Source organism: Panthera leo, chromosome F2 (genome assembly GCF_018350215.1).
Source record: "Panthera leo isolate Ple1 chromosome F2, P.leo_Ple1_pat1.1, whole genome shotgun sequence".
NCBI lineage: Eukaryota > Metazoa > Chordata > Mammalia > Carnivora > Felidae > Panthera > Panthera leo.
Genome location: NC_056695.1, coordinates 56,995,600 through 57,020,794, shown reverse-complemented (window position 1 = coordinate 57,020,794; position 25,195 = coordinate 56,995,600). Strand labels below are relative to the sequence as shown.

The 25,195-nt window shown below is 34.7% G+C and overlaps 1 protein-coding gene across 3 annotated transcripts in view; it reads left to right on the top strand.

The window, feature by feature from the left end:
* The window catches only part of CSMD3 (CUB and Sushi multiple domains 3), a 1,240,952-nt gene that overhangs the window by 952,456 nt on the left and 263,301 nt on the right, over nt 1-25,195 (top strand). For all 3 annotated transcript variants that reach the window (XM_042923788.1, XM_042923787.1, XM_042923786.1), the window contains 3 exons: nt 5,408-5,546; nt 8,781-8,968; nt 22,240-22,434. In XM_042923788.1, the coding sequence (XP_042779722.1) occupies nt 5,408-5,546; nt 8,781-8,968; nt 22,240-22,434 (522 nt within the window). The remainder of the gene's footprint in view (nt 1-5,407; nt 5,547-8,780; nt 8,969-22,239; nt 22,435-25,195) is intronic.

Genomic DNA, 25,195 nt, shown 5'->3' with positions numbered 1-25,195 from the left:
TGTAAAGAAGAAATGATAGAACTCTCCAGACTGACTGTAGAATGTAGAACATTTGCTTTATTATAATTCTTCAACCTAAAGAGTGTTGCTTATTAGAAGGCTATGTAATGTCAAATGTTGTATATTCAGAATCCTACAATATTGAACAGCTTTACACTAAAATTCAAGAATACAGAAAAATATAAAACATAAAAGAAAGGAGAGTTTTGTGGTAGACTGTTATAAAATTCCAGCCTACAAAATTCTTTGTAGATAAGACTTCAGCTAGCAAATCCTAATTCTAGGGGAAAAAATAGTGGACCATTAAATCTTACTTAAATTGAGCAGGTTGTGGAAAGTTTTTGTATGGATTATGGTGCTGTGTACTATTTTTGGGGGGGTAGGAAAAAATAGCTTGGGGAGAGGATATGCATTAGAGATTTTCTGAGGAAAAAAATATAACCTAAAAAAAAAAAAGTTTGAAAAATTGCTAAGGCTGCAGAAATCTTGACCTCTGAAACTGATAAGAAAGAACTCTGTGATTGGAAATACTATGCCAAAGATTAAACCCTGAACTTTTTAGAAACTCTATAAGTCTATGTCTCAGACTCTGGAGTATAAAGCATTTTGCTTGCATGTAGAAGTAGTCAGCCTTAAAGCAAGTACCAAATAGAAGGACGTCATCTTAAGAAAGTTAATAGAATTCATTCCAACAAAATTGACAATGTGAAGATTACTTTGACATTGCCAGAGGGAAAGTAGTCCCACTCCACATGAAGGTAAATAACAAAGACATTAGTGCGGGTGGGCTGCTGTTAAAGTCAGTACACACAAATAAAACTAAATGGGGTCAGAAAAATTAAGAAAATTGCCAAATAGTTATCAGTAGTTGCCTGTGTAACTGCCTCTTGACAAATTACACTCAGAACAAATCATTAATGTCAGAACTACATGTAACCTAACTGAAAATTTAATTCATAAATATATTTGACTTAAGGAGAATCTTATTCTGGATGCTTGATGATTAGATGCATAAAAATTAAAATGCATTTTCCAAGTGCTATTTAAAATTTAGTATATTTAAGGAAAAGGAAATTTTCTTTACTCACTGAATATTTTGGATTTACAAATGTCAGATAATATCTCTGCTTGTCTCAATGGCTTTTGTAGATTTGCAAAATCAACTACAGCAATGAAATATATTGGGAAAACTTTGATAAATAAATAACGGAATCAAGAGAATTTTACATGATCTTATGCCTAAATTATATTATGATCATGGAAAATATCCAGTAAGATACATTAAAATACATGTAATATATTTTCCTGTACTAAAAAATTCCCCATACCTTTTGTGATAAAAGATATAAACATATGTATGGACATATGTATATGTATAAAATTTCTGGAAACTAAAAAGACCAATTTTCCCTATGAAAAATAAGGAAAATTGAAACAAAATTGCTCTCCTAGCTTTCCCCAAATTATACGTAATCCCACTACCTAAGCAAGAAAAATATAATAAAATAAAAAAACATTTTGCTATCATTCTTGTTTTTTATTTGTATATACATACATATATACATTTGCCATTATTACACGTATTTTTATAACTTTTTTCAAGTTCACATATAATTTTGCAAGTTTTAAAAGCAAAATATGCTATTATTTTTATCAAAATACAGAGCTACAAATTCTACTGTTCATTCATCCCTAGTTATCTTTACTGTTTTCATAATCAATATGAAGAACCACTAGCAATTCCACAAACATTTATGGAAAGTGTAGTATATACTGATTCCCAAGTTTTAAATAACATATAAGGCACAGTCTTTGGCTTACAGATTAGTGATGAATGCAAACACCTGAATATAATATTTAAATAAAGATGGTCAGGGAAAAGATCCAACATAGAGGTGTTGTGCATACTAGAGTAGGTTGAAGAGAGCTGAAGTTCAGCCCAGACTGGGAATTTCCAGGAAAACTTTCTGGAGGCAGTGACGAATCTTGAAACATAAGTAAGAGTTACATAAGTGTACAAGAGAAAAAAATTTTTCACCAAAAATAAATAGCATGGGCAAAGGCATAGAAGTGCCAGAATAGAAGCATTTTGATAGTGTTTGAGTGCAAATTATGTAGTTGATAAAACTGGAAAAGTTGCAAAGGTCAGCTCATAAAAGTTACACTGGAGTTGGGGCATTACCTGTAGGCAGTGTGAAATAACTGCAGGACTGTATGCATGGGCACAGTATGATTAGATGTTTTTTATTGGGAGAAGGATGAGTTGGCAGAAACCAGAGGCATGAGAAACGAGAAGTCATTGCAATAATTCAGGAGGCAGATAAGAATCAGATCTAGAAATATGGTAGTAGGCAAAGAAAGAGGAATAGGTAGAAATGTATCTACGAGGATCTATAAGTGTTTCTTGATGGATTGGATGCATGTATGCAGTGAAGAAAAGAGAAGACTCTTGACTTCTAGCCTGGGAATATAGGTGGATGATAGTGCTAATCAAACAACTTAGAATGCAAAAGAAGAAACCACTTTGAGTTGAGGACTGAATGTGTCAGATATTCTGTGTTTGATGTGCCCATAGGCTATCAATTAGAGGTAGCCAGTAAACATTTGGGCATATGGCTTAGAATTAAAAAATGGGATACTGTCAACATGGAAGAATGTAATGGAGCAGAAATCAGAGACAACCAGGCAAGGACCTCAGGAGAATATTACAATTATAAGATGAAGTGGAAAAAGAGACACCTGGCAATGAAACTGAGGTCTGTAAAAAGACACTAGAAGAAAATTGGAAGTGGAGTTGCCACAAGGAGAGTGAATTTAAGGTGAAAGCCAACCCTGAAGAAGACTACAGATATGAAGAGAAAAATCAAATGAATCAATACAACAGTCTTTTCAGGGTAGTCTAAGAAGCGAATGTGTTGGGGACAGGGAAACTGAGAGAGATAGCAGTGTTTGGAGAGGGGATGAGAGATGGGAAGAACCTAAGAAAGCCATTGAGAGTCTGTAAGCAATAAAAAGGTTGTTGTGTCTCTGTAAATATAATTTAAAAGGAAAACAATTCTAAATCTGAAGAGAAGTTTTCCCAGGACGAATACTTTGGTGTTTTTCTTTGAGAGTTTTTCCGGGTGATGACCTGCTTCGCTAACCATGTTAGTCTGCCTATCAGTAAATACAACATCCAACTGAAGAAAGAGCTCATGAGATTAGATCTCCTTTCCAAAAGACTTATAGTTTTTTTTTTAAAAATTATAAATAAATAGGAGACACTTTTATTCATAAAGAACTATTGCAGTGTGCATGTTGAGGGTGAACCATTGTAACTGGGAAAACACTGTGACTGTAAGATCTACAAGTTTCTCAGGAGTTAAGCAAAAGGGATTCTTCTCATCGACAGTGGAGTATACAAGGCTAGAAAGAACCAGGTGTAAGGAGCAGGATGAAAGTGTGGCTTAATCAATCAGTAGAGCAGAGAATATCTTCCAAGCCCATCCTGTCCTCAGGAGGAGTTCTATGCTGGCTCAAGGCTGAGGGGGGGCCTAAGTTCAGGGGCCCAGAGGAAGGACAAAAGGTTAGCCAATGTTTCATTACATGTATTTTATTCTGATTAACGAGTGAATTTTGCTACTCATTTGAGTCAAAGAATAGGAATCTACAGTCTTATGACAGGAAAATAAGGGGGCTTATTCAAGGGGTCCTATCTAATACATAGGTGAGTTTTATCTGAGTCATATTGGTAAGGGTGATTCTTCACAGTAAGGCCATTTAACCAAACATGAAAGGGTGAGGAGATTTCTTAATGGGTAAAATTCAACATTTTCAGTTGAAAATAAAAGGTGAAAAGAAATAGGTCATAAGGAACTTTGTTTTATTTTTTGGATGAAAGAGATCTGAGCATGTCTGTAGAGAAAGGCGATGAAGCAGCGAGATTATAAGTGACAAAGGAAACAAGAATCCAGAGAAGGAAGAGAGATTATGTGACCAGGTAAAGGGTGTTATCCTGATTAACAGGAGGGACTCTATCCTCTGATTGTAAAGAGAAATATTCAGGGGACATTGAAATTTGAAGAGGGCAGACTGAAGAAAGTTGACATATTTATGTCTCATCATTTGATAAGTTCCACAAAGATGTGCAGGCAATAGGTAAGCAATGGTAAATAAATTAAGTCTGAGCAAATAAATATTCTCAGTAGAGAAGGAACTGAGGTTATCTACTGTCATTGAGACACTGAGACAAAGGGAGGGGAGGGGTGTGGAAAAATGTAATAGACATCCATAATATAGTTGGCAAAAATTACTAAATTATAGTGATGATTTTGCATATCTAGACTCAGGCAAAGAATGAAGTTCTAAAATGCCCCAAATAAAATTCTCCTTCTTCCAAAACCAGTTTGTTACTGTCAAAAGAATCCAAAATGCCTTATAATTGAATGGTAAGATTTATGTGAGGAAACTGTAATTTTAAAACTCAGAATATTGATGTGCTAATTATGTTTATGAGACATCATGAGATCATGATCTCAAGCTGTCTCTCACCTGTGTGTGTATATGTGTGTTTTTACACCCCCGCTGCCCCACTCAACTGGGCCCCTCCATATCTTCATGTCTCTATTTTTTCTAAAGCTGCCGATTCTGTATATTATTTTATCATAAACTGTCAAACTTGGACTTCAACAATAATCCCTTAAAGAATCGATTCCCTGAATTTCACTCACAAGTTTTTGAGCCTCTTCATTGAAGTGTTACAGAAACCTTTGTTTGGGACTGTAATAATTGTAGTGTCTGTCTATTTTCATCAACAAATGAGACAACTAGAATTTAGCGATATGGTAATATTCAGTGTGAATGTTTTATTGTAAAGTGCTGTAGGTTCTCAGATAATTATCCGTTCTCATTCATTCACTATTGCCAAAGACTCTTCCTCCATAAATACATAAAAAAAAATGTACCAGGGAAAATGTGAAAATGAGCCAAATGTCTCATATCCCATTATTCCACTTATTATTAGAGATTTTGTTTTGATTTGTTTTGTTACTTTTTCTTGAGACCTTCAGATTTTTTCTTAGCAACCGTGGAAAACCATCTACACCTCTCTTCTCAATGCTTATCTTTTACATGAAACCAAATAGCAATAGAAAGAGAGAGAAGTACATATGTAATTTCTTATTTTCTTTTGAAACCAGTAAAGAAGCTAAATTCACTGTAACCATGTACATATGTATTTAATATTTTAATGGTCTTTCTTGAAAGACAATGCCATGTTTTCAAGCATTCAATACTAGAAAAAGTCAGGTCTATATGAAGCCTTCTAAATTTTTTTAGAGAAGTGTTTGCACAGATACTGATAGCTAATAAATTTTATGAATCACTTAAGGGTTTTGTTTGTTTGTTTGTTTGTTTGTTTAAATTAAAGCACCTTGCGGAGGCAATCTAACAGGATCTTCAGGCTTTATTCTTTCGCCAAACTTCCCTCATCCATATCCCCATAGCAGGGACTGTGACTGGACTATCACTGTCAACACAGACTATGTTATCTCTTTGGCATTTATCAGGTGAGTTCCTGTGCATTTCTACATTAAAAACATATATCGTTTATAGTTATTTTACTTTAGCATTCACACTAGGCAAAGTTTTGTTTCTGTATATGACACTTTAATTCGTTTCATTAATTCCAACACCAATACTTTGCAATCAACACTTTTCAAAGCCTTGTGTACTGATGTAGGTGCTCGTGCAGCTCTGAAGGCCTAGTGGGTGAGCATCTTCACCAGATTTCTGTGTGGAGGAAACATGTTGAAGGTCAAGAGGTTTATTCACTCTCATGAAATGTCATCTCTTTATAACCCTTCCTCTCTCCCTGTATTTACTGTCACTGCTTCAAAAAATTCAGTTTTTCCCAAAACTCAAGATTAAAAGGTCAGTATTCCCAGAATTTTTTTCCTTCTATTTGTGTACCACCCAAAATCTTTTCATAGCCTCTAAGTACCCATATTGTGCAGCATCACCGTTGGGCTTATGAAAACATACATTCTACCTCTTATTTTTCTGGTGATCTCATTAAGTCAAGTTGACAAAGAAGAATTTGATGAATCACTCCCATATGATTTCTCAGCATAACTTGTCTCATGATAGAGCTTTACAAGACAGCATTCCAGACTTTGCATTTGTTAGTTAGCAATGTCAATAGCAGGGTAGGCTTAGTACAGAAGTGGTGGAAGATGCAGCCTCCTGTGTGGGAAAGAAGGCAGCTGACTTTGAGCTCTAACTCAGCCACCACCATCTGTGTTACCTCCGGTGCCTTACTTTTTGCAATGAACCTGTTTCTTCACATGGAACTAGTACCAATTGTCACAAAACCTGGCCTAATGCTTTTCCTTAATATTTCTATGGGAGGTGTTAGGTATCAGCAATTCAAGGAGTTCCTAAGTAGAAATGTTCCTAACCTTCAGTGTCCAAGACTGATGTATGTTGGCTCTGGTAACACAGCCTTTCCTTCTGCCAGTATGTTAAAGCTGCTTGGAATTTACGTAAGATGTTAAAGTTAAATCTTTAAAACTGGTCTTAAAAACTAATTTGAGCTCAGACAAATGTGAAAAAGTGTAAATATACAGACTTTCTATTTTTATAATTTGCAGTGATACAATTGATCATTGGTAATCACGAAACAACGATGATAGTGTTAGTCATATGCCAGGATCCAGTTTTGAGACAATTTGCCGAAGTTATTATACTCTTTTTACAGTTGGGGAAATGGCAGTATAGACATTAGAAATGTCTATTTGAATGATACAAGGCCTTAGTGGGCTTATAAAAGTATCGTAGTTCATAAATGAGTGGTAGAAGGCTATATTAGGCAAAATACATGACCTAAATTTGATTTCCAGCTCTGTCATTTATTATTTGACCCTAGGGAGATCACTTAGCATACTCATTGGGAAAATGAAAACGATAATCCCTTCCTTATACCACAGGATTATTGACAAGACCAAGTTAATATTTATAAAACTGCCTTGTAAAATAGGAGGTACTATTAGAATGCACTCTTTTTTTTTTTTTTTCAGGAAAAGGAGTCATTACAGCTAAGATTCTAAAATTTTCTTAAAAATATTTCTTTGTTTTACTCTCACTTTTAAAGAAGTTTTAAAACAATATTTTGAAGTATTTAAGCCTAAACTAGAAATTTAAAAAAAATGGATGATAGTCCATTGTTAATAGGCTTATGGGGCTTCTAAGGATAATACATAACCATCATATCATTTAGAAAGCACCTCTTTCAAGTGATTCTGCCAACAGTGACATAGGTAAGAAAGTTGCAATACTGATCAAATCTTAATATGGAAAGAGATAAAGTTTAGAAAGTTTGTGTTTTATCCCAGAAGAAGGGTAGTAAATAACAAAATAAAGTCTTCTCGTCTGATTTCTGCTATATTACAGCCAAAGTTACCAAACTTTAGGCCTCATATCCACTGAAAGCTTTCAAGAGCAATTGCTTTAGATGTGTGAAGGTACACTAAATAAATTAGGACAGAACGATGTGGTGGTCCCCTAATTATCTCATGGTACAGGGTTCCTTATTTGTGGAAAGTTTGGAAACGTCTGCATTTTACCAGTCTTTCTTCACCACCATTTAATGCACAAGTAAAGTAGCTGGATTCCTGTCCCTCATACATGCACATGTTAAGGATTAGAATTGTTGTGGAAACTTAACCTCTATAAATCCAGTAGATTTGGAAAGAACATTTCTTACCTAACCAAATTTCTTATTTATGTGCAAAGATGGTAAAATTTGACAAGATAGTTTCTCCACTGATGGATGTTTAACAATTGCAAGCTTTACCGATTTTATTCTATATCGTGAACTTGACTTTTCTTAATGACCCAATTGAGTCCATCTTTTTCTCTGTTACATTATGAACTAGGTAATAGAGAAACAAATGACTGTGTGTCTTTTGCTTTCTAAATATATGGATTCTGTAACCATTCTGAGACAATTCTCATACTTTTGAAGGTTGTGTAGGCAAATTTATGATGCAAATTTTACAATTCAAAACATTGACTTGAATAATTTACACATTAAAATGTCCTTATTTACACATTATTTAATTTTGACAAACAGTGTGTGGGTTTGATTTCCCTTACATCAACTTCTAGAGGAAGAAAATATATTACCCTGGGGGAAAATAATACCTAATACAATACTCAGTACTTCATTTGAGTAAAATAAATGTAAGTTTTGTATTTCAAACTTTTGCTTGAATCTGCTATGTAGAGCTGAATTTTAAACAGCAAATATGCTTGTAAGTTTTGAAGTTCAAGGCAAATAATACCATTGACAAAGGAAAAAGGTTACATTTTCATGATGCAAAATATCTGGGTGAAAAATTTTAAAATTAGATGCTGTCCTCCACATTTTATTGATATAAAGTAATTTACATAAGGATATGTAGCTAACAATGGCAGAAGCAAGGCTCGAACTTAGATCTCTGACTTCAAACCTTGTACCCTTTCATTAGATAAACTGCCTTACTATCATTTGTATTCCTTGTAGACACAAGGCCAACTTACAAATATTTGAAAATATCAAGGTGTCCTTTCTCTTTTCTACTGTTTTGATATCCATATTCAGTGTGTTGTTGCCAGGTAACTTTTCAAGTTAGCTTACTTTGGCAGAGTCTGTTATTTTTAAAGATGTTGACTGAATTAATATATGATTATATGACTGTTATACTTAATACCTCAGCAATAACCATTCCAATTCCTTTTCTCTCTCTCTCTTTTTCTTTTAGTTTTAGCATAGAGCCAAATTATGACTTCCTCTACATATACGATGGACCAGACAGTAATAGCCCACTGATTGGAAGTTTTCAAGACAGCAAGTTACCAGAGAGAATAGAGAGCAGCTCAAATACCATGCATTTGGCTTTTCGGAGTGATGGATCTGTTAGTTACACTGGATTTCATTTAGAATATAAAGGTAAATGTGAACATTTGATTTTTGCAGCATGATTTAGAGTGTATTTTATACAGGAGATTAATTCTGTGTTGGTCATTGTCAATGGTTAGTTATATGTGTATGTCTTAGTACAGACTGCCTACAATTCATCTCATAGAAGAGCTCTCAATGTAGACTTTTCCTATCAGTAGGAAGGAAATTAGCATTTCCCTAATTCCTACCAAAGGAAATGTATCAGGCAAACAAGTTAGCAGTTAGTACATTGTGGTAGTTGGCTAAGACCACAAAATATTTTTGAAAAGATGAAATTTTTGGAAGCTGAAGATTCATTCATGTTTGTTCAGAGACTACTTTCAGTGATAAGGAGAACAAAGTATACTGATAATTCCATTTCAGAAAATGTCTAAAGATATTTAAGTGTGTCAACATTCAGAATAGGGAGAGTAAAATATAGTGATAATTAAAATATTTTAGAGTATTTCTTCAAGTATTTAGAGGAATCAATATTACAATGCCTATGGATGTGGTTTTTTAATTTTTTTTATTGTTTATTTATTTTTGATAGAGAGAGACAGAGAGCAAGCAGGGAAGGGCAGAGAGAGAGGGACACACAGACTCTGAAGCAGCCTCCAGGCTCTGAACCATCAGCACAGAGTCTGATGTGGGGCTTGAACGCACGAACTGTGAGATCATGACCTGAGCCGAAGTTATACACTTAACCAACTGAGCCACCCAGACACCCCAATGGATATTTATTAATATATTTTTTGTAATTTTTATGTTCAGTGACTATAAGAATAAATAGGTCTTAGTTGTTTAAAGTTAAAACGTGTTGTTTTTTTCAATAATTGAGCTTATGAAGGACATACCTATAATTTATCATATTATTTGAGTTCTAAAAAGACATATTTTGGATTTGTTACTTGCCACCTGGCTTTTTTTCATTATGAACTATTTTCAATAACTGAAGATTATACAGGATAAAAAAACAAACTTCAAATTATCCACCATTAATCTGACAGACCTTTATATTGTGTCACACTTGCTTCAGATCTCTCTTTTCTTGCCTTAAAAAATATAATATTATATATACACTAGAAATTCCTTTTGCATTTGCTGTAGAACAAGGGTGTGTCTCTTCAGGTCTATCAAAAGAAGTAAAGGTAAATTACACAACTTTACATGACATGGGTTAAGGAAATCTTTTATAGGGAATGGGAAAACTCACATATTAACAATATACGGATGCTTGGAATCCTCCAATATCTCCAACAAAATTTGGAAATGCATGCCAGGGTCGAGTTATCTCCTGGATATGGACATGGTGTGGATTTCATTATAGTGGAAAGGCTGAGCCCTCTATGAGTCTCTCATCTTATAGAGGAAAGTAAAAAGAAAAAAAAAATGGCCTTGTCAGTGGAAGAATTTACAAGGTGTTTGATACCAGATAATGAGGATTTGGGTTCCCAGCTATTTATTGGGGCCCGAGGCATGATAGCTGCTCCAAACCCTCTGGAGAAGCTTAGGCCTTATAACAATGGGTTAGGAGGCATTGGTCTTACACCAGGTTGAACTTAAGTACCAAACTAATCTCTCTATGTGGAAGAGCCTTTCCACACTATGCAATGGGTAGGGCCAAGCTAGCTGGCTATCCAGGCAGACCATAATGAGCAATCAAGACTATTTTTAGTCCTACCCTTTTGATCATAGTTCCCTCCTAATTCTTAATATGTTACTTATTTTTCCATGAATGTATGCTTACAGGTATTTTAATATTTTCTTTTTTTAATGTTTATTTACTTTTGAGAGAGAAAGCAGCAGAGTGGGGGAGAGATAGAGAGAAGGAGAGTGAGAATCATAAGCAGGCTGTACATGAAGTGCAGAGCCTGACATGGGGCTCGATCCCATGAACTGTGAGATCATGACCTGAACCAAAATCAAGAGTCAGACACTTACCCAACTGAGCCACCCAGGCGCCCCTGTATTTTAATGTGTTCTGTCATGTACATATCCTTCATCCTATTTTGATAAAAATTTTCTATTTCCATCAGGTACATATCCTTGTGAAAATTGTTTTTTCCCTTTACATTGTTTTTGAGATTTATCAATAATAGAGATACGTAGGCTTAGTTCATTAATTTCTTTATGATATTCCATCATATGACTGTACCACAGTTAATTTACAGATTTTTCTGATAGACACATGTTGTTTCAGTTTTTCACTACCAGAAATGAATCATGATGAAATTAACATTCTTTTGCATGCCTTCTTGAGCATAACTGTGAGAGTGTCACTAAGGTATCTATCTGCCCAGGAGTGGAATTATTGGGTCAAAGACTATAAACCTCTTGACTAACTCCATATTGCCTAGTTATTCAAAGAAGAGGTTATACCAATTTATATTTTCAACAACAAGGAAAGCATGTCAGAAACTTCATATTAAAAAATGAAGATATAATTGACACATAACATCATATAAATTATATTAATTTTAGGTGTACAATATAATGACTTGATATATGTGTATATCGTGAAATGATTACCGCAGTGTTTAGGCAACTATGTGTAGCTACATATAGTTACACATTTTGTGTATGTGTTCATGAGAACTTTTAAGATCTATTCTCCTAGCAATTTGCAAATATGCAATACACTATTGTTAACTATAGTCACCATGCCATACATTGCTTTATAAATGAAAGTGTGTACCGTTTCATCCCATTCACCTATTTCATCCAACTTCCATCTTGGCCTCTGGCAGCTACGAGTCTGTTATCTGCATTTATGAGTTTGGTTTGTCTTTTTAGGTTACACATAAGTGAGATCACACAGTATTTGTCTTTGTCAGTCTTATTTCACTTAGCATAATGCTCTCAAGGTCCATATATTTGTCCCAAATGGCAGGATTTCCTTCTTTCATGGACGAATAGTATTCCATTGTATAGATAAACCACATTTTCTCTGCTCATTCATCTGTTGCGTCACTGAGGTTGTTTCCATGTTTTGGCTATTGTAAATAATGCTGCAACCTGCAGCATTATCACTATCTTTTCAAGGTAGTGATTTTAAGGAACCCCACACTTTTGAAAATCCATTGCTCTTGTCACGCTTGAAAATTGTCAGCCTCATGAGTATTAAATGTATCTCATGGTCATTTTTATTGTCTTTTCTGTAATTACTATTAAGCTGAACATCTTCTTCCTATTTTTATACTGAGGTTCCCTTTTTGTTAATTGCATATTTCTTTTTTTTTTTTTTTTTTTTTTTTATTTATTTTTTTGGGACAGAGAGAGACAGAGCATGAACGGGGGAGGGGCAGAGAGAGAGGGAGACACAGAATCGGAAACAGGCTCCAGGCTCCGAGCCATCAGCCCAGAGCCTGACGCGGGGCTCGAACTCACGGACCGCGAGATCGTGACCTGGCTGAAGTCGGCCGCTTAACCGACTGCGCCACCCAGGCGCCCCTAATTGCATATTTCTACTGTTGCACATTTTTCTAGTAGGTTGCCTGTTTCTTTTTTTTTTTTTTAGGAAATTCTTTTTGTATTATGGATATTAATCCTTTATTCATGTTCCATGTTGTAGTAAAAATCTTACACCATCTTTGGCAAACATTTTCACTTTCTTTCTGGTTTCTTTTGCTGTATAAAAGTTTCAAAAGTCAATATCTATATTTATAATTTCCTTTTATTCATAGTTTGTGAAGGCTACGAAACCTTGAAACGTTATTATACCTTGATTTAAAAAAGGCATTTTGGGGGCGCCTGGGTGACTCAGTCGGTTGGTTAAGCGTCCGACTTTGGCTCAGGTCATGATCTCACAGTTCGTGAGTTCAAGCCCCGCGTCGGGCTCTGAGCTGACAGCTCAGAGCCTGGAGCCTGCTTCCGATCCTGCGTCTCCCTCTCTCTGCCCCTTCCCCGCTCATGCTCTGTCTCTCTCTGTCTCTCAAAAATGAATAAACATTAAAAAAAAATTATAAAAAAATAAAAAAGGCATTTTGTTTCCTCATGTGGAGTTCATAAAGGCATTTTCCTCAACTTGCTCTAAAGTTTTAAAGCTTTGCCTTTCATTTTTCATCTTTTTCATGTGTGTGGAGTATTTTTCTGTAACTGAGGAATCTAATTTTATTTTATTCTATTCTTTGTGTGAATGGGCCTACCACCATTTCTTGACAAGACAATGCTACTGTTCTCAAATAGCAAGTCTCTCTATCACTGTTTCTGACTTGTCTATTCTGTTCTATTGGCCTGTTTATCTATTCCAAGCCAAGATTTCTCTGAATTTTACTACTATAGCTTTAAAATAAGTAGACATGAGGTAGGCAAAATTGTCCTGGTCTCTATTAACCTTTTTAAATTTTATTTAGATTTTAGAATTAAGTTCTTTCTGCCTCTTGAATTTCATTGGTACTGCATTGTATTTATAAATCATTTGGAATAAATTGATGTCTGATACTTAGTCTTTTCAACTATTATTATGGCATATCTCTCAACTTACTCATACCTTCCTCATTGTCTTTCAGTAATAGTTTATAATTTTCTTTATAAAAGTTTTCTCATCTAAATCTTAAATGGCTTATAGTTTCCATTGTAATTAATGATATTTTTATTATTAGATTTTATTCATTGTTGCTAATGCATGGATTTTTGTAATTAGTATCTAGCAAGACTTCTTAACTCTTTCATTAGTTATCATAATTTTTAATGGATTTTTTTTGGATTTTCTGTGTACCCAGTGACAGTTCTGTTTCTTTTTTCCTTGTTTGTTTTTTTGAGTTTTTTGTTTGTTTGTTTTTTCCTAGTCTATACACTCCCCTGCCCCTCACCCCCTTGGCTTAATGATCAAGGCAAAAAATTTAGTATCATACCAAATTAAACAGTGGTAGCCATCATTCTTCTGTCATTACTGATTTTGAAGCAAATTCATCTAATGTTTTACCTTTAAGTATTTTCTATTGGTTGGGGCGATGTTAATAAGGGCTGAAATTTTTTAACTCATTGTTTTCAGAGACATTTCAAGGTTATTTATATATAAAAATCATTTACCACTCTGAATGAAGAAGTTTTAGCACAAGGTTAAGTAATTAGCCTAGTCATGTGGCAGAGCTAAGATCTGATTCAGATTGGTCTCTACAATGGACATGCTTATCCAAAATGTTACACTATCTAGATATATTTTTTATCAATTATAGGAAGTTCCCTTCCATTCCTGATCTACTAAAAATTCCTTAATCATTCTGGGATTGAAGTTCATCAATTACTTTTTCATCAGCTACTGAAAATATCACATGGTTTTCCTTTGTATAAATTAAATATTATTATAAAATTATAAAAATATATTATAAAATTACTTATTACATTATAGATTTTCCTTCCTATATAATTGTCTTTGTCTAGTTTTGGTCAAGACTATACAATCCCCCAACTTTGGGAGCATTCTTACTTTTCTAATATCTAGAATAATTTGTATAAGATAGGGATCATCTGTTTCTCAAACATTTGTGAGAACTTCCCTGTAGAACTAGGGACTTGGTGATCTGAGGTAGTAGAATTTTAGTGGTTATAAATCTATCCAGGTTTTCTACTTTATCTTTGATTTCTGAAAGTCGGCTTCCTAAAAATTATTTTCATCCAAGTTTTCAAATTGTTGACATAAAATATTTGCAGTATTTTCTTACTTAATTTGTTGCTGTATGTTTTTTATTAACGTTTGGTTCTTGTGTTAGTATTTCTTCCTGTCTATTTTCTCTGCATCTCTGCTTTCTCTTTTTTCAGGTTTATCGAAATAAATACTTACCTTACTAATTTTCCGAATTTTTTCTCTTCTAATATGAACTTTTGTGGCTATATTTTTTTTTCTAAGTACATCTTTACCTGATTTGCAAAAGTCTTAAAATGCAGAGATTTATTATCAATAATTCTAAACTTGTCCTAATACCACAGCATTATGATTTTTTTTGCATCAGAGTTCCTTAGAAATAGTGCCAATTAATTTTACTTGCTTATTTACTCTCTGCACTCCCATTTACTCCACTAACTCCCTACACATATACTAAAATACAAGCGTCTTAAGAGCAAGATCTCTGTTATTCACCAGTATACGATAGTACCTTAGAATAAGTGCTTACACACCATAATTTTGGTAATTCTTTAATTGATTGATTTTGAGCAACCTAAAGAGGTGTCTTCTCATTTTGAAATCAAGTCATAATTAGAATCATAGAATAATAACATTACTGAAAAATCAGAAATCTTAGAGATACATCTCTGTCCTGCATTTTATAAGGAGAACTTGGCTCTTTAGGAATAGCTACTTATATCTGCAAGCTAACAGGCTTATAAAGAAGACCTATTGAAGAGGAAAACAAAAGAAAAAGAAAGGAAAGAAAAGGAGAAGAGGGGCTCCTGGGTGGCTCAGTTGGTTAAGCATCTCACTTGGTTAAGCATCCCAGATCATTATCTCACGGTTTGTGAGTTGGAGCCCCGCATTGGGCTCTGTGCCGACAGCTCAGAGCTCAGAACCCGGAGCCTGCTTTGGATTCTGTGTCTCCCTCTCTGCCATTCCCCCACTCACGCTCTGTCTCTCAAAAATAAATAATAATTTAAAAAATTAAATAAATAAAAAGGAGAGGAGAGGGGGAAGCAAACAAAGAAGGAAAGAAAAACAAGAAAGCTGTAATCAAGTCAGTAAAGCTAGATTCTATTGTAAAACATTTCCATCGATCTCTAGGATAAAAGATACAGGAAAAATTCCACAAATACTACCATGCTTAGTGCAGGTGGTACTAACTGATTCTAGCATTCTTTCTTGTGAAAACTGGAATTAACCTCACAATCCTTTCTCTACTTAACATTCCAGGTAGCCATTCCTAAGTCCATATAATTAAACACTTGAGATAAAACCTACTCTCCTTTTTCTTAACTAACTTCTATCCATTTCTGTTTCCCAGCATGATCCATTTTCATGTCCCATCATTTCCAAAATTTCCAAAATTCCTAAGATTTATGGTGTCATAGGAAAAGGACCACAAGTGCAATTTTTTTTTAAAAGATAAAATTAATCATTATGTACCTACTATATTCTAGATACAATGATTAGTTCCTTTTAATGAATTCTCTCTATCCTTCCCATGAGCAGGACCATTTATAAATGCAACAGAAATATTAAAACTAACACAAATAAGTGATAAGTATCTCTATCCCTATTTTACAAATGGCAAAGCTAAGGATCAGACTATTCAAAAGAGTTACAGAGGGGCGCCTGGGTGTCTCAGTCGTATGGGCATCCAACTTCTGCTCAGGTCATGATCTCACATTCTTTGAGTTTGAGTCCTACATTGGACTCTGTGCTGAGAGCTCAGAGCCTGGAACTTGCTTTGGATTCTGTGTCTCCCTCCTTCTCTGTCTCTGTCTCTGTCTCTCTCTCTCTCTCTCTCTGTCTCTCTGTCTCTCTGTCAAAAATAAACATTAAAATAAAACATTAATATATATATTAAAAATAGTTACAGAAAATGATATAAATTATTATTACTATTAGAGTAAAAGCAAATAAAAATATAAAAGTCAAACAGAGAGAAATACATAGTCATTCCATGAACTTCAATCTTTCTCCCTGGACCCTGCAATTACTCTCTACCGTGCTCAGCTACTACACTAATGCCTACTTACACACAATTTCATGAAGTCTTATTTTTATACTCCAGACAGTATTTCTTGCCAATGTTAGTGTTAAGTTCATGCTAGTCCCCAAATCCAACCTAATTAATTCTCTGGACTCTCATCCATAGGAAAGTTCCATGCCCCAGTTCAGGATCTCCAGGGTCTGCCTTTTTTCATCAGCCTCCCTATTTCCTATCCTTATTCAAAACATGTTACCTCTTTAATTGTTTTGTTTCTTAAAGCTAATAAATCGGCCCTTATATTTCTTTCTGCCGTAGACAAACATCTCAGAATTTTTATAAAATATGCAACCCCAAAATAAACTGACATATACATTGAGGCCTGGAATAGTAAAAAGCTTTTCCTTTGTCATTTGTAATACATGTTCCATACCTTCACTTATGCATGTTGGTTTCTGTTGGCACTGAAAAGTAAAGTTTTAAAGTCTTGACTCACTCTAAATCCATAATGTTTTTGGTAGGCCTTTAATTTAAAAGCAACCCCTACCTCTATTAGAGCTCACACCAGAGTATAGTTATCATTGCCTTCTTCATATCTATCTTTCCATTTCCCCCTTGAAGTAGATACTGAATCTTAGTTTTGTTTGTGTGCAAACACACAATAGTCGTGCAATGAACGAATCCTGTATGTGAACGTTGCAAAAACACAAGCCTGCTAACAAGGATTCTGGAAGGAATACTACTTTCTGCTTATCTAAAGCAAATTGTGGATATGCCTTTATGTGGTAGAAAATAGTAAATTGGAGTGGAGAAGTGGAAGTCTGGGGGTGAAAGGAGGTGTTTGGCTAATTATAAAGCAATGTCTTCACAAAGAGTTTAAATCAGGCAGGCCTAGTCTCCATTGTAATTTTAATGAGATACAACGTTAACAGATTTACAATTGAATAAATATTTAGAGTTCAAACAGTACTCTCATTTGCATTGTTTTAACTTTAGGACCATTTTAGATCATAATGTTAATAAGTATGTCTTAAAAATTTATAATTATAACATTTATACAAATGTGGCTCATACAGTAGTAAAATTTGTATTCTTTTAACAAAATGTATTGATTCTGATGGAGAGAGAATATATAGTTTTGTGCCAGTGGAGGGAAACTGCTGGTAGCTCGTGCTTTAGCTGGCAGGGAATGTCAATTTATAGGCACCAGTATGGACAGTGAAAGACTTATGACTGACTGTTTATATACAGTATAAATTAGCCATCTGCTATAAGAACCTGAAAAGTATCATAAATTACTTTCTAAATTAACATACCATTTTTTTTCCATAGAGCAACTTATTACATTTCAGTTATTACCCTGAGGTAGTCTGGGGTCAATTGTGTAATACTTCCCAAAATAAAAGAGATACATGTATGGCTCATCCTTATTCTCTAAGAGCGCCTGTAGCCGGCCTTATGTGAATGCTCTTGCCTACAATAGGGAGGCCTCTGGGGACTGAGTATGATCAGATGAGGGAATTATAATGCATATACATCGTGAAGGGAGCTTAGTTCTCAGTTTCTGAAATCATGCCAGCAGATAAATGTCCATCCACACATGTCTACCATCCTGGAAATAACAGGCAGTAGGATATTATACAGTCTGGTTACCCTTCAAGACCAAAAATAACATATAACCACTTTTGATTATCCACAAGATGATATTATTCAGAATAATGGTCCCTTAGTGAGCATATAGCTATATGTGGAAACAAATTTTGAAGTAAAAATGCCTTTAACAACAAAAATATGTATGTTTCTTTTTCTCCCAGAAAAGAAAATATTTATTTATAAATCAGTCACTAAGTATGAACTCAACACACATACCTATGTATGGTTCAAAGTAAGATAAACTTCATAGTGTTGTAGATATTACACTTAGTATATGTAATGTGATCTCAACATCCATAGGTTTTCAGGAATAAAATGGAAACAGAAACATAATAAAGCTTTAATTTCTCCAACTGAATTTTCTTTAAACCACAGTTTTGGTTCCTAATATCAAATTGTTTTTTCATTAAGCACTTAGGATATTTTATTTTCAATTTTTTAGTTTATTTGTTTTAATTTAATTTTTTTCAATTTACATCCAAATTAGTCAGCATATAGTGCAACAATGATCTCAGGAGTAGATTCCTTAATGCCCCTTACCCATTTAGCCCATCCCTCCTCCCACACCTGCTCCAGTAACCCTCTGTTTGTTCTCCATATTTATGAGTCTCTTCTGTTTGTCCCCCTCCCTGTTTTCATATTATTTTTGGTTCCCTTCCCTTATGCTCATCTGTTTTGTCTCTTAAAGTCCTCATATGAGTGAAGTCATATGATATTTGTCTTTCTCTGACTGACTAATTTCACTTAGTATTAATACCCTCCAGTTCCATCCATGTAGTTGCAAATGGCAAGATTTCATTCTTTTTGATTGCCGAGTAATGCTTCATTGTGTATATATACCACATCTTCTTTATCCATTCATCCATCGATGGACATTTGGGCTCTTTCCATACTTTGGCTATTGTCGATAGTGTTGCCATAAACATTGGGGTGCATGTGTCCCTTCAAAAAACACACCTGTATCCCTTGGATAAATACCTAGTAGTGCAATTTCTGGGTAACAGGATAGTTCTATTTTTAATTTTTTGAGGAACCTCCATACTGTTTTCCAGAGTGGCTGCACCAGCTTGCATTCCCATATTTTATTTTATTTTTAATCTTTATTCACTTTTGAGAGAGAGACAGAGTGTGAGTGGGGGAGGGGTAGAGAGAGAGGAGACACAGAATCTGAAACAGGCTCCAGGCTCTGAGCTGTCAGCACAGAGCCTGATGGAGGGCTCGAACCCATGAACCGCGAGATCATGACCTGAGTCAAAGTTGTAAACTTAACTGACTGAACCATCCAGGTGCTCTAGCATTTAGGATATTTTCATTGCTGGTAGAAAAATTCTGTAAAGAAATGTTTTGTAAAAATTTTTTTAAAAAGCCATAGGTAAGGTATAAGCTTTATGTCTTATGTTTACTTCTATCTTGTAGCAGACTTCTTAGGTACTTTTTTTGGAGAATATAAGGCAAGGGACACTTCAGCCTAGGATCTATTCAGTAGGCAATCTACTATGAAGGTAAATAAAATTAATTATTCATAAAAATAACACTATCAACTTGTCTGCCTCACAATTTTTTTTTCAAAAACTCAAATTACCTTCCCATCTACCCCCTAGACCTTTGCATAAGGATTCTCCAGACGTTTTCAAAATTTACAGATAATTGCTATGGCAGGCATGGAAATAAACAAGGGCAGTATTATCCATAGACAGCTAGTCACCAAGGATTTAAAGTAGCAGGTAAACATAGTAATGAGGTAAATGAATCCTCTCAAAATGAGGCTAGCAATACAAAATTGTTGCAGAGGCAATATATTTAACTTTTTGGCATATTTCCCTTTCCTCAAAAAGTAGGACATTTGCAGTACAGATTCACTGATATGTCACTGAAACTATTGGGAAAACTTTAGAGAAGAAAAAAGCAAGCTTTTTAAAAGAGGAATATTAGGTGGTTAGGGTTGCCAAAGAGATGAATCCTTTTAAACAGCAATTTCAGTTCTTTATTTTCCCTCAAGGGAAAGTAGTATTCACACTGCTTGTTGTTTCTGGAAAACGGTATTGTGGGAATATTTTACCTAGTAAGAAATATAGATTCTTGGATTGAGAAGTAATTTTTATCGTGAACTCTGAGTATAATTTATGGGGTGCAAATTGTGTGTGTGTGTGTGTGTGTGTGTGTGTGTGTGTGTGCACATGTGTGTGTGCACTTGGGAGATGATTAAGTTATTTAGATTTGGACTGAAACTCAGGAATCAGGTTTCCCCAACTTACACACTTGTTTCCTTCACCCGCCTTGTCCCTCACCTAGTCAGCTCGTTCTCTCTCCATGTTCAGCTTACATGTCAGTTCTCCAGCAAGGTTCCTGAATGCATCCATATATGTCATACTCTTGAGAGTTACAAGTATTCATTTAATAGAACTAATAAGCTGTAAATGCCATGAGGGCCAAAATATATTCTGAATGTGCACTGCTATATTTCCAAAGTTCACTGGGTAGTGTGGGCTCTTAAGTACTTGTTGGAAAGAAGGAAAGAAAAAAAGCAGAACTTCGTTCCTCTGATATTCTATTAAAATCATTTAAGGGGCGCCTGGGTGGCTCAGTCGGTTGAGCGCCGACTTCGGCTCAGGTCACGATCTCACGGTCCGTGAGTTCGAGCCCCGCATCGGGCCCCTGTGCTGACAGCTCAGAGCCCAGAGCCTGTTTCAGATTCTGTGTCTCCCTCTCTCTCTGACCCTCCCCCATTCATGCTCTGTCTCTCTCTGTCTCAAAAATAAATAAACGTTAAAAAAAATTAAAAAAAAAATCATTTAAACAGTTGATTCTGCCATTGCCTCTTTAGCTGAATTGGGAGAAATCTTGCTAGTGTACTTTATAAAATACAAATTTCTCCTCATTTTCTATGAATGTTGAAGTACTTTGAACTTTGTAAAGTTTTATGAGTGGAAGAAATATATTCCTATTGCTGCAGGTAAGAAGATTTGGATATATGATAATAAAATAATTTCTGTGAGAGCCGAACACGAAGACATTATTGACTTAAATCCCAATGATTCCATGAGTCATATGCAGAGATACACCCACCTCCTGATTTCCCATTAACATAAAATAAATTCTAATGTAGAAAATTATATTTGTTATCCTGAAATTGTGATGGCCCTTACATTTTTGTATTATTTCTTAAGTAACCTATAATAATATTAATATGGAAATATTAAGGCATTGCTCAGATCTGTTAACAACAATTTGTATTAGAGCTTATTCCCCAAAATGGATGAACTGATATTTGTGTTTCTCTACATGTTTTCAAAATGTTCTGTCATCCTCTTTAGTTCACTATCGGGGTGCACAGAGAGCTTTTAGTTCCTTTGTTCCTTTGTTGTGAATGGACTTAATTTTAAATTTGTGTTAGCTTTAAAAGCACTTGGCTTTAACATAGGCTCTCTGTCCAAAAAGATCATGGCTTGGATGTCATAAAGATTTTGCTGCTTTTTAATGATGGATAGACAGACCTCTGATAGACATGGGAGGTGACTAGAGGAGGTAGGTTACAATAAATGATTTCACCTTCCTACCAGTGGTGAAATGAGCTGAGCTCAACACCGGTGGTAGTATCATTTCTAGGTTCAGTCACAGGGAATGGGTGTCCTTTATATGGAGGAAGAGCTTTTAAATAAAGCAGTGATAAATAAATAAATCCTGCTTCTTTTCCAAAATAATTCTTTGAAAATATGTATGCATTTATAAATGTTATTGCACACAATTTATAATAAACTCTAACACCCAATGTTTGACTGCATATTAGATACTAATTTTAATTAAAAGTCCAGCGAAGAATTTTATGCTCTTACTTATCAATATGAATTAGCAAAGTGTCACATATGATTATGGGCTACTTTGTACTTTGAGCCCACAAACAGAAGTGGACAGAGTGCTGGTTATTTCCCGTCTGTTTAGAAGTAGAAATGAAGTAATAGTAAAACTTTCGTGGAAAATAATGTTTTCAACAATTCATTTTATATCAACACTATTTTACAGCAAAACTTCGAGAGTCCTGCTTTGATCCAGGCAATATAATGAATGGCACCAGACTTGGAATGGATTATAAATTAGGGTCAACAGTCACCTATTATTGTGATGCTGGTTACGTTCTTCAAGGTTATTCAACACTCACCTGTATCATGGGAGATGATGGAAGACCTGGATGGAATAGAGCCTTACCAAGTTGTCATGGTAAGAAATATATGTATATATATATATATTTTTTTTTGTCTGAGCTTTTATTTGAGACAGAATCAGAAATATTTAAACCCATTTTTATATTTTTAAAAATTGACCACTTAACATTCAATCTACAAGTGTGATATAGGCCAGGCAGAGATTTTATCAAGGATTTTTAAATTGGATTCATTAAAGAAATGGTTTTGGGAAAGTACTTATATTCCCAGGTGTCTCTAAAGCAACGCACACGTTATTGTAGGCAAGCTCCCTGGCACAAGGATATTGCCTTTTTCTATTCTGTGTTCAGGACTTAGAGGAGCACCTGAGAAAATTAGGTGCTCAGAAGATACTGGCTGAGTAAAGGAAGAACGAATACACTGAAACTGACATTTCAACAACATAGATAAATGCAGTGACTTAAATATGATCAAGAACTGGTGATAAATCTTTATCCAAACTACACATTTTTCCTAAAAATTAAAGTTGCCTAGAAGTGACAACCATGTTGGACCTGCTGAGGCGGGTCTCACAACAGGGGGAAGGCTCAAGGACACAGTAAAATGGAGGAAGACCTAAAATTAGTTTCAGTAACATCATATCAGATATGTAACTGCCACCGCTAGAGTTAGTACCAGACCAGTACATCAGATTCAACTTGATACAGGAACTGACAGTGATCACAGCCAGGAGAAGACTGCTGATCTTAGAAAAAGTTAGGAAAAATACATTAGGAAAAATATATTCAAGGGGAAGACACTTAATGTTCTTGAGATTAAGGAAGTTACTGAAGAGGCACCAGAAACAGAGATGGCACCTTCACTTAGGGTGTGGAATTTGCTAAGCATTTAGCCACAGTAAATGAACAGCCTATTCAGAATTTTGAAAAGATGGTTCAGTGGACACAGGAGGGAAGATTGTGGGAGTCCCCAATGAATAATGAAGGAGTTGTGATGATGATGGTTCATGAATATATATTTCTGGATAAATACCAGGAGGATTTTTCACAACAAGGACCAATTTGTCACTTTATGGAACCAGTACTCCATGTTCTTTCTAAAATGCACATCTGAGTGTTAGAAAAGTCCAACACAGTGGTTGAAACATTATTTTACTGAAAAACAGAACATTCTAAAATAAAGCGATGCACAGTTCATTTGCAGACCATGGAAATTTTTATTTCAAGCTTTTGGAGATGGATGTTATAGCTAAATAAAATAATACTGCATGTTGAAAAATCATATACTTGTATACAAGTCTATGAGTACAGAGACACTGTGGGGAAAAAAAACAGTTCAGTAAGGAGAGAAAAACTATGATATCACTTTGGAAAGATACCACAGACTCCCTCATCAGTTGAATGATCCCAATGCATTGTACAAAACTGACATGGAGATGATATCATCTAGAGCAGATTTTCTAAACTATAGGTCACCACCAGTGAGTCATAAAATCAATTCACTGGGTCGTGACCAGCATTTTTATAACTGATATAACATTGAATAAAATAAAATAAAAGATAAATACATAAAAAGAAGAGAAAAATGTTATAATCCAAAGACCATAGTAAGGATAAATATTTTTTTGTGGAACTCTTTTCAGCTCTCTATAAAGAAATAAATAAAATACAATAAATACGTATGTGGAGGGTGTGTGTGTGCATGTAGATATATATGATTTTATTTGCAATGAGGTAATGTATATTTCTTACTATGAGTTGCAGTGAGAAAAAACAATTTTGATCTGATGATTAAAAGAATAGATTTTTGATGTCTGGTACACATAGTATTTTTTCTTAATTATATAATATATTCATGTATTTGAATTATGTGTGTATTATTTCTGACTTAAACAAGTCATTTAACCTCTCTAGAGTCTCTCATCTGTAAAATGAGAGTATTTGAAATTCTTTACTTCAGAATGTCGTGTAAGAACTAAAGAAAAGGTACTTACCTACTAAATGGTCATTCTGTTAGTAACAGAACAGCCAATTAAAACTTGGCTTGAATCGATGGTTTAATCTATCAGAAGACAAGGGGAATAAAAGGAGAAATAATTACTTTGAATTTCATTCTGCCAAAGAGAAAAAAAATAATGGCACGAAAGTTTATAAAAAGTTTAAGAGAAAGTGTGGTTGTTTTGTCTTAAGAGCCATGCAGAAGAGGAATTTGTGGATAGACAGAAAATTCATTAAAAAGCTAACAAACAAACAAGCAACAACAACAAAAAAACATGGAAAATTTCCTGAAGCCAAACAAGAAATTACCAAAATCCTGACAGAGAAAACCAAAGAATAAAGAAAACTATAGATCAGGGGCTCCTGGGTGGCTCAGTAGGTTAAGCTTCACGTTCTTGATTTTGGCTCAGGTCATCATCTTGGGCTTCATGAGATCAAGCCCACATCAGGCTCTACACTGATAGCACAGAGTCTGCCTAAGATTCTCTCTCTCCCTCCTTCTCTTCCCCTCCCCCTACTCTCTTTCTCTCAAAATAAATAAATGTACATTTTAAAAAAACTATAGATCAAAAAGATAAGTATTAATCACTGGGATAAATTATTAAATACATGGTTTTCAATGGCTTAGGTGAAAAAGACAGGTGCAGCAGAGTATGCATTCACCAAGAATATGCCTGCCTAGAATAATCCTATTCCTTGCCATAGATTTCTATATTGATAGGTCATAGAAATGTTAATTGAGCATGGACTATACCATAATGTATACAAATGGTCCTTCTGAACCAAAAATATTTCATGGGATCAATTACAGCCCAATAA